This window comes from Platichthys flesus, chromosome 5 (assembly GCF_949316205.1).
Source record: "Platichthys flesus chromosome 5, fPlaFle2.1, whole genome shotgun sequence".
In the NCBI taxonomy this organism is placed as follows: Eukaryota; Metazoa; Chordata; class Actinopteri; order Pleuronectiformes; family Pleuronectidae; genus Platichthys; species Platichthys flesus.
The window spans coordinates 3364011-3374557 of record NC_084949.1 but is presented as its reverse complement, the minus strand read 5'-3'; the positions used below and the strand labels follow the sequence as shown (position 1 = coordinate 3374557).

The window sequence follows — 10547 nt, the reverse complement described above, 5'->3', positions numbered from 1 at the left end:
ACACACTCAATGCTGATACGTTTGATCCGACCGGGGGACTGGTTCACATCAATCGATCTGAAAGACGTGTATTTTCACATTCCCATTTATCCTCCGCACAGGAAATATCTGAGGTTCGCTTTTCAGGACACAGTGTACGAGTACCTGGTACTCCCATTTGGCCTGTCACTGAGCCCGAGGGTGTTTGTGAAATGTGTCGACGCCGCTATAGCTCCCCTCAGGGAGCGGGGTATACGCGTGGCCACTTCTCTGGACGACTGGCTGCTGCTGGCGCGCTCAGAGCAAGAGGCTGCGGCGCACCCAAGCATTGTACTGACACACCTGGCCGATCTCGGTTTTGTGGTGAACAGGGAAAAGAGTGTGTTAACGCCGAGACAGGAAATTGCCTTTCTGGGTCTCACGTTAAATTCACTGACCTGCACGGCTCGCCTATCAGCCGAGAGAGTGCACACTTTCAGGTCCACTCTCTCTCATTTTGCCATAACACGTCGGGTCACGTACGGACTGTGCCTCAGGTTATTGGGACTGATGGCCTCAACAATATTGGTGGTGAGGCTGGGCAGGCTGAACATGAGAGATTTTCAGCGCTGGGTGGCTTCTCTCAGACTGGATCCTGTGCACCACAGACGCCGCAGTGTAACGGCTTGCGCGTCCTGCGCCCTCTCGCTGCTACCATGGCAACGCCCGTCTATGTTGACAGCGGGGGTGCGGATGGGCGCAATATCTGCCAGAAAAATGGTCACAACGGACGCCAGCCTGTCAGGCTGGGGCGGTGTGTTCGAGGGCAGATCCGCAAATGGGATGTGGAGCACGGATCTCAAACATGCCCATATAAATTATCTGGAGTTGATGGCAGTGTTTCTGACGCTGAAACATTTTCTGCCGTTCCTCCGGGGACATCATGTGTTAGTGAGGACGGACAATACGACCACAGTGGCGTATATCAATCGTCAGGGGGGTCTACGTTCTCTACAGTTGCACACTCTTGCACGCAGACTGATATTATGGGGCGAGGAGCATCTCCTCTCAGTGAGAGTAAACCACGTTCCCGGAATTCAGAATGTGGGTGCGGATCTTTTGTCCAGGGGAAATCCTCTCTACACGGAGTGGAAACTTCACCCCGCTGTAGTAGCTCAGATTTGGTCACATTTCGGCCGCGCAACAGTGGATCTGTTTGCGTCGAGGGGGAACACACAGTGCCCACTGTTCTTCTCCCTGCACAACCAGAGCGCGCCGCTGGGGCTGGATGCGATCGCTCCTCACTGGCCGTCCATGCACTGGCTGGCGGAAGTGAGACAGCTCCTCCACGGTCACCCATGGCCTCTCCCGCTACGCAGGGACCTGCTCTTCCAAGTGCGCGGACAGATATTCCACCCTCATCCAGAGCGCCTCGCCCTGTGGGCTTGGCCTGTGAGTGGTTTAATCTGAGTTTGACTGGATTATCACAGAGCATCATCCACTAGGTCTCTTTATGACTGTAAGTGGAGGTTGTTTGAGGATTGGTGTGCTAAGGCACAGGAAATCCCTTTTCAATGTCCAGTTGGTACAGTCCTGTCCTTCCTGCAGGACTTGATTGATCAAAAGAGGGCATTTTCTACTGTCAAAGTTTACTTGGCAGCTATTTCTGCTTGCCATGTTGGATTTGTGGGTCAGCACCCCCTGGTTTGTCGTTTTATGAAGGGTGCACGGAAGTTGCTGCCCATCTCTAAGACTATGTCACCATCATGGGATCTAGCAGTGGTGCTAGGAGCCCTCTCTAGTCATCCTTTTGAACCATTAGATAACGTGGACATGAAAATGTTATCCTTGAAGGTGGCTCTGTTATTGGCTTTGGCTACAGCTAAACGTGTAAGTGATATTCATGCTTTATCTGTACATCCAGCATGTATGCGGTTCACCCCGGGGAACCTTGGGGTGACGCTGAGACCGAATCCTGCATTTGTTCCAAAGGTCAGCTTTTAGCCACCACCCTATGGTTCTGCAGAACAGCAGCAGTTACACATGCTGTGCCCTGTCCGTGCCTTACACACATATGTGGAAAGGACAAGGAGCTTTAGGAAAGGGGATCATTTGTTTGTGTCCTGGGCTAAGTCCCACTGGGGCAAACCTGTCACCAAACAAAGACTCTCTCACTGGATAGTGGATGCCATTGCATTGGCCTACTCCAGCTCAGGCCTTCAGGTTCCGACTGGTTTACGGGCACACTCTACTAGAGGTCTCGCGACCTCTTGGGCCCTGTTCAAGGGAGTCTCTATCCAAGACATCTGCGCTGCAGCTAGCTGGTCTTCTCCCCTCACATTTGCGAGGTACTACAGGTTGGATGTCACATCCCCTGGCCTGACCCACGCTGTCTTGAGCGTGGGCTCCAATGTGGATCTCACTTTTAAGTGAGGGGGGGGCTGGCGGTCAGTCACCGAGATAAGCTTGTCTGGCAATACGGGAGTCTCCATATCCCATAGTGAGACATCGAAACGAATGCTAAGAAAGAGAACTTTAGGTTACTTTCGTAACTCCGGTTCTCTGAGTAGCATGAGTGAGATGTCTCACCAGACCACCCTTCTTGCTACTGGGGTGAAGCGAGAAGAGGTGTGCTTGTTTTGAATGACGTGTGACGCTGCGTCCACCGTATTTAAGGTGCGGCACCTTGACGCGGACGTCATGACTGCCAGCCTATCAGGGCTGGCGAATTGGAATAAGTGCTTCTGTGAATACGCGCGAGGGGCGTATCCCATAGTGAGATATCTCACTCATGCTACTCAGAGAACCGGAGTTACGAAAGTAACCTAAAGTTTTTTAATCCTATTTGAAATAACTAAGGAACTTTCCCAACCCCCTTCTTCTTTCTTCTGTGCAGCCTTTCAGCCGGGCTTCTTCTTGGGCTCTGATCTACATAATTGAATGATAAACAGCTCAAGTTAGTCAATAAGACTTCAGGTATAACATATTGTGGGCATGGAGGGTGCTGGGAGGGTACCTATAACTGTACCAGAGGATCAATCAGAGAGCTGCTAGCTGATTAAACCTCAGGATTAAAACGCAGCAGTGGTTAATAAAGATGCTGAAAAGCAACAAGTCTGTCTCTGTTGAGGCCTACATTGGGCTACTGGGTCTCCCACACAGAGCCAGAGACAAACTTGTTTCCTTTCAGTATCTTTATTAACACATAAACAAAACTCACATCTTAAAGTACTAGCACTTTCTGCTGGTGTCTGGCTTTGCAGCTCAATCTCTCTTGTGTATCTGTGTCCTCCGAGTGTCTCAGTCCTGGCAGCTCCACTGCTGCCTTTCAAACCTGATGATCAATAAGCTAACAGCGCTCACCTTAAATGATCGATCCTCTGGTACAGGTGTAGGTGCCCTCCCAGCCACCTCCAGGCCAACATGTACATTTAAACATTTATGTGCATTTAGGTTCATATCAGACCCCTAAGAAGTGACAGCCGACCACTTAGTCCACCAGTGAGCAGCAGACTGTCCTTGAATGTTACAAAACAGTTCTGTCTCACAATAGGGGACAATAGTTTAACTGCCATAGAAAAGAACAATGGATATTTACCCCGGTTGTTACCCACCTAAATAAAGCTTACATAATGCCTTCTACTTCAATCTCACAGTCCTCTTCATCTGTTTAATTTATTCTATATATCTGTCCTCTATCATCTGGCCATATCTCTCCCAGGTGTTCCCACTGTTTCTTTGGGAGACTTTTGCCATTAGCCAGACACCTGATTATCCCCCTGCATGTGCAGCTACCTCATACCACAGATGCTCATTCAAAAGAGCTAAAAACTGAAGTGAATTGCATTTTTTTTACCAATATTATGCTATAAATAGTAACTCACCCTCTCTAGCTGAACTCCCATCCTCATCTTGTCTGTCCTCCTATATCCAAACAAAACAAACCCCAAACGTGCACACACACACAGCACTGATCAACCACTTTTTTTCCTTGCTTTTATTTTAAAAAATAAAGGGAAAACACGAGGGGAGCTCATTTACACCATAATACAGTCCATTATACCTGCCTTTGACAGTTTGCTTTATTTAAGTGTGAACAATGAATTGTCTTAGTTGTACTAACTGTCTGCCTAATAACTGGCTGTAATTAATAGCTAAATAATAAAGCCTAGAACTGATTAAATTAAATTGTGAATTCATTGTGTTTCTGGGAATAAAACCTCCAACAGTACAGTACAGAGACAGTTTGTTTGAAAAGAGCTGGAATTGTTTATCTCTAATGCACTAAGCCTTCCACTCCTGGTTGGCGGGTAGTCAGTCTCCCGCTCTTTGTCAGGATGCTGATAGTGGAAATATGTCTTTTGCTTCTTCCAAAGTACAGCAAAACAAATATACACACTATTACACACACACACCCACATGCAAACCATACAGCACATACAATAAATTGGTATAGGGAATACAATACTCCTTGTATAGGTTGCAGCTCACCCTCGGGTCCTGGCTGCTTCATCTCTGAGTGTAGTCTAAATGTCTTCTCTTTCTCCCTTTCTAATGCATTTCACCCGTCAATATTGCATCCATTTTCTCATATAAACACACACACACATCTTCTGAGAGCAATGGTTTGGAGTCCTGCACCTGTGCAGGGTGGGTAAGACAAAAATAGCCAGTGGTGAGTGAACAATCTCGGTGAGCCTGCTGCTTATAAAAAGTGGAAAAAATTACGAGCTTTTGATAGACACAAACTAGACAAGTCTTTGCTCAGAAAACACAGCTGAAGGAGCTGAGGTGCTGCAATTGACTGATGTACAACTGTGACAAACGACTAGGCCATCACAGCCGACGTGGATCCAGAGAAACAGGACCAGGCGTCGACGTTCACTTTTAAACATGTTTTTATTGGGAAACAACACAAAACATAAATTCATCTAATTTAACATACATTTTTTGCAGCTCAGCTTGGTTCAGCCTCTGTGCTCATCTTCTTGTGTTTCACACATTGCTAAACCTAAAGCAATGTGTGAGGACATGGAGGTGCAGTCACACACACAGTGAGTGACTCTGCATGTAGCATGTGTGTTTGTGGAGCATGACACAGCTCATGTGTTGTACCAGTACATCTTTATTGATGAGGTGGGATTCAACCTAGTGAAGAGGAGGCGACGGGGCAGAAACCTCATTGGCCAGCGGGCCATTGTGGAGGTCCCCGGCCAGCGTGGTGGGAACATCACAATGTGTGCTGCAAGGAATCACCATGGGATCTTGTACCGTCATGCCCACCTAGGTTTCTATAACGCTGCCCGTCTCCTCGTCTTCCTGGATGGCCTGCATGACCTGCTGGTACCAACTGGCCAGATAGATGACCCACAGCGGATCGATCACGTTGTCATCTGGGACAATGTGAGCTTCCACCGGGCTGCTCAAGTGCGTTAGTGGTTCAAGGACCACCCACATTTTTTCATTCTATACCTTCCACCTTATTCTCCTTTCCTGAATCCCATTCAGGAATTCTTTTCAGCTTGGAGGTGGAAGGTGTATGGACGGAACTAGAGATGAGCCGGATACTCGGCTGAAACGAGTATCCGGTACGGATAAAGCACTTTTGCCGAGTATTATACGAGTAATACGAGTCATTATCTGTGCTCGGACTGAATGAATATCCTCACACAACGTCACAGCGCTCCTCCCCTTCACACACCGCTCTGCTCACTCACTCACAGAACAGCTCTCTGTCTCTCTCAGTCACTCAGGTTCGCGGGTCTTTTTGGTTAACGTTTAGGGTTTCTTCAGCTTGAAGTTTGTTTTTATTTCAGTTTGTACTTACTTATTAACCAGTAGAGTTCTGTTAAACGTGGGTTCGTTCAGACGTGGTGCTGGTAGAAAGCGACTCGCGTTGCGTCTCTGCCTGTCGGAGATTTTTTTTTTTTTTTTTTTTTAAACAGTTTTTTTTTTTTACTTCACGCATTAAGTGTCTGACTACTCTCTAGCGTCTGGCTACGCTCTCTCATTCTCTCTCTCTCTCTCTCCCTCTCTCTGCCAGTCGTTGGAGTTTTTTTTTTTTTTTTTAAACCGTCAGTTGGCTCTAACCAGTTTTATTTTACTTCACGTAAAAGAGTGTCTAACACATTCTAGGTCACATGTGTCAATCTCAAGGCCCGCGGGCCAAATGTGGCCCGCCACCTTGTTTTATGTGGCCCGCGAGAGCTGGTGCATTATTGTCTGAAAAGAAGTTCACTGTTTGCTGCTTAAAAGCGCACGTTGACCGTAAACTACATCTCCCACAATGCATTTCGACGCGCCCGTCAAGGAAACAGTCGCCCTGCAGTAACCCCGCTATGCGTTCAATACACCGGTGGAAAGGAGAAAGTTAACAAAACCCCAACATGTCCAAGAAGAGAAAGATTGATGCACAAGGAAGGCTGTTTCACGAACGATGGGAAAACGAATACCTGTTTGTACTTCAAGGTGAAAAACCGGTATGTCTTGTATGTTATGAGGCGGTGTCGGTCGTAAAAGAATATAATCTACGTCGGCATTTTGACACCAAACACGGAGCTCAGTATGCTAAATTCAGCCTCCAAGAAAAACAAGGAATAGCAGCAGAATTAAAAGGCAGACTGCAGTCGCAGCAGGATGTGTTCAGAAAAGCTACGGGCAAAAACGATGCAGCAGTGAAAGCCAGCTTTATCGTGGCCGAAGAAATCGCCCGAGCTTCAAAGTCTTTTTCAGAGGGTGCATTTTTGAAGCAGTGCATGCTGAAGGTGTGTGAGCAGGTGTGCCCCGACCAGATACAGACTTTTAAAAATGTCAGTTTGTCAAGAAACACCATCGTGGACCGAGTTAAGGAACTGGCGGGAAATCTCTCAACACAGCTGGCTGAAGAGACACGGAGCTGTCTAGCTTTTTCATTAGCTGTGGATGAAAGCACAGACAACGTGGATACAGCGCAATTATCCATTTTTATTAGAGGAGTGAAGCCGGACCTCTCTGTCCTCGAAGAGCTGTTGGATGTAGCCGCCATGCATGGGACCACAACGGGTCGGGACATTTTTGAGGCAGTGGAGAAGTCCGTAAGTAAGCTTAAATTGCCGTGGGAAAAGTTGGTGGGACTAACTACAGATGGAGCACCTGCGATGCGTGGAGGAAAATCAGGCTTGGTTGGACGAGTGAAGGAGAAATTGCAAGAAAGTAACTGTCACACGCCCCTGATAACCTATCACTGCATTATCCATCAAGAAGCTCTGTGTGGAAAGGTTCTGGAGCTGGATAATATAATGACCACGGTCATGAAAACAGTGAACTTTATTCGAGCGCGCGGCCTGAATCACCGGCAGTTCCAGCTGCTCTTGCAGGAGATGGGCTCGGCGCACGGAGATGTGCCGTACCACACAGAAGTAAGGTGGCTGAGCAGGAGCAAAGTCCTCAAACGATTTTTTGAGCTGAGGGAAGAAATTGGTTTTTTCATGCAGAGCAAAGGAAAACCGTTGCCTGAACTATCAGATCCAAACTGGCTGTGTGACTTTGCTATGTTGTGCGACATAACCGTGCATCTCGCTCATCTGAATGAGAAACTCCAGGGACGTAAACAAGTCATCACACAGATGTCCGACATGATCACAGCTTTCCAGCGAAAACTCGATCTATGGAAGTGTCAGGTGGAACAGGACAATCTCGCCCACTTTCCTGTTTGTCAAAGCATCTCAGCCTCCATTCCCGGTGCTTTTTCATGTTCTCGGTTGGCTACCAAACTGAACCGGTTAATGTGTGAGTTTGATCTGCGCTTCTCTGACTTTAAAGCGCAGCAATCTGGTTTTGACATTTTTACAAATCCTTTCACCACCGACGTCTGTAGTGCACCCCATCACCTTCAGATGGAGTTAATTGAGCTTCAAAGTGACAGTGGCCTGAGAGCAAAGTTCCAGGATTCTGCAATCGAGGACTTTTACCGTCTCCTGCCCCCTGGTTTGATGCCACAGCTCCGACTTCATGCTGCTCGTGTTCTGTCCATGTTTGGGAGCACCTATCTGTGCGAACAGATGTTTTCAATAATGAATGTAAACAAGACCAAGCACAGATCACGCATCACCGATGACAACCTGCACGCTGTTTTGCGGATTGCCTCAGCACAAGACCTAAAACCAGACATTGACACCCTGACCAAAGGAAAACGGTGCCAGACATCCGGCCAGAAAAAATAGGTAAGCATTTTCAAAAATCCTTTTTTTCCTTTTCCTTTTAATTAATAAATGCGTTGTATTTACTAAGAACAGTAGAATATGTGTACAAATTAATGATTGTGCTTGCATTTTCTTTTTGTGTCTTTTATTTCCAGAACATGATGATCAAGATGAATGAGGATGTGTGAGATGGCGTCTCAGGATGAGGAGGGATCTACTTGTGTGTTCAAGGACAGGCAGCATTTTGTTTTGAAAAATGCTGCTTCTTTCATATGTTGGTTGTGCCATAGTCCTACCCCCCTTTGACTTGAATACATAATAAATACAGAAACAGTTATCTAACAATATAATAAGTTGTAGTTTCATTTATTTTAAATTCCATTGCATTTTGTTTTCATACTGTTAATGTGGCCCTTCGAGGCGAACCATTATGCTGATGTGGCCCTTGGTGAAAATGAGTTTGACACCCCTGTTCTAGGTAGTAGTGGTAAAAAAAATCTTACAAATTAAACTACACACACACACACACACACACACTCCCCCTCTCTCTCTATGTCTCTCTCTTACTCACTCAAACACACACTCACACACACACAAACACACACACTCCCGGGTTAAATCACACCCACTTCAGGGTTAGGCCCCGCCCACTCCGAGTACAGATACGGATACAGATAATTCATATGGTTAACAGATACAGATACAGATAATGCTGTACTCGCTCATCCCTAGACGGAACCCACAGGACCGGGTTCCACTGCTCCAGGCCATGGAGGAGGCCTGTGGCGACGTGGGTGTCGTGGCCTGTCAGCATTGTGTGTGTGAGGTTTTTAGTTTTCTGTGTGCAGTTTTGAGAAAGCCTTTATTGTTTTGAAAAACGTGTGTTAACAATTGTGAAAAACGTATTTTTGTGAAGGGGGGGGGGGGGGTTGAGCAGGCCGGTTTACAGTACTGTACTGTTCTCTGTGTGTACCAAAATAAACCTTTTTTTGCTGCATATTTGTGTGCTGTTTTATGTTTGACTATGAAAAAAGTGGGCCTACATTGAGACATTTTACAAAAGGAGAAATGGCTCATTCTCCAGAATCACTGTCATTCATATGGTATGTTCCATTTTGATGATTGTGTTTTCAGTTTTGCACTTCAGTGTGCTGTAAATGCTTGGTAGTGTGCAAGCAAATGCTTAGTTGTGTGTACTCAAAAAATGGCTGTGTGTACCAAATGAAAACACGAGTTCCATTTTGTGAACAGGTAAGAGATTTGATGGCAAAGAGTCATCTTGCAAAGGGAGTGTCAGGTTTGGCATTTTGTGTGTGAGGTTTTCATTTTTCTGTGTGCAGTTTTGAGAAAGCCGTTATTGTTTTGAAAAACGTGTGTTAACAATTGTGAAAAACTGTAACACACGTTTTTCAAAACAATAAAGGCTTTTCAAAACTGCACACAGAAAACTAAAAACCTCACACACAAAATGCTGACAGGCCTCGACACTCACGTCGCCACAAGCCGGTACTGTGGGTTCCGTTCATATACCTTCCAGCTCCAAGCTGAAAATGATTCCTCAATAGGATTCAGGAAAGGAGAATAAGGTGGAAGGTGTAGAATGGAGACATTTTGGTGGTCCTGGAACCACTCACGCACTTGTGCAGCCCGGTGGAAGCTCACATTGTCCCAGATTACAACGTGATGGATCCGCTGTGGGTCATCTATCTGGCCAGGTGGTACCAGCAGGTCATGCAGGCCATCCAGGAAGACAAGGAGGCGGGCAGTGTTATAGGCCCCTAGGTGGGCATGACGGTGCAAGATCCCATGGTGATTCATTGCAGCACACATTGTGATGTTCCCACCACGGTGGCCGGGGACCTCAACGATGGCTCGCTGGTTTCTGCCCCGCCTCCTGTTCACCAGGTTGAATCCGACCTCACCAATAAAGATGTACTGGTACAACATATGAGCTGTGTCATGCTCCTGCATCCGCTGACACAGACAGCATGAGAATGCAAGTTACAGTATGGACACAGAGAGGTCAACACAGTGGGCTACAGTGAGACACTGTAGAAAAGGAACAATATTGGATTACAGGTACAATACATTTACGTTCAAATGGGACCCTGAACACTTGTTTCATTCACATGGCAGTCCTATGAAGAATACGCTCCAATGTAGAGAGGCTGACAGTCTGGACGTTTCTAAATGTAGCATTGTCAGCCAGGATCCTAGTTTTTATTTGTCTGAGTGTGATAGAGTTGTTCTCATGAACCATATTTACAATTCCAGTCTCCAGTTCGGCTGTGAAAATGAGGTGAAATTGCTCAACAGACCTGAATGTTTAGAGATTCGAGTATTTGTGTGTTGTAGGTTGATGCTTTGAGATTTTACTTGAGAAGTGTGTGCAACAACTGGACATTGTGT

At 46.5% G+C, this 10547-nt stretch overlaps 1 protein-coding gene across 1 annotated transcript; it reads left to right on the top strand.

Moving 5' to 3' along the window:
- The first annotated feature begins 6344 nt into the window (after positions 1-6344).
- LOC133953365 (general transcription factor II-I repeat domain-containing protein 2-like) lies at positions 6345-8159 on the top strand. The gene has a single exon (XM_062387264.1). The coding sequence runs from the start codon at positions 6345-6347 to the stop codon at positions 8157-8159; it is 1815 nt and encodes a 604-aa protein (XP_062243248.1).
- The last annotated feature ends 2388 nt before the right edge of the window (positions 8160-10547 follow it).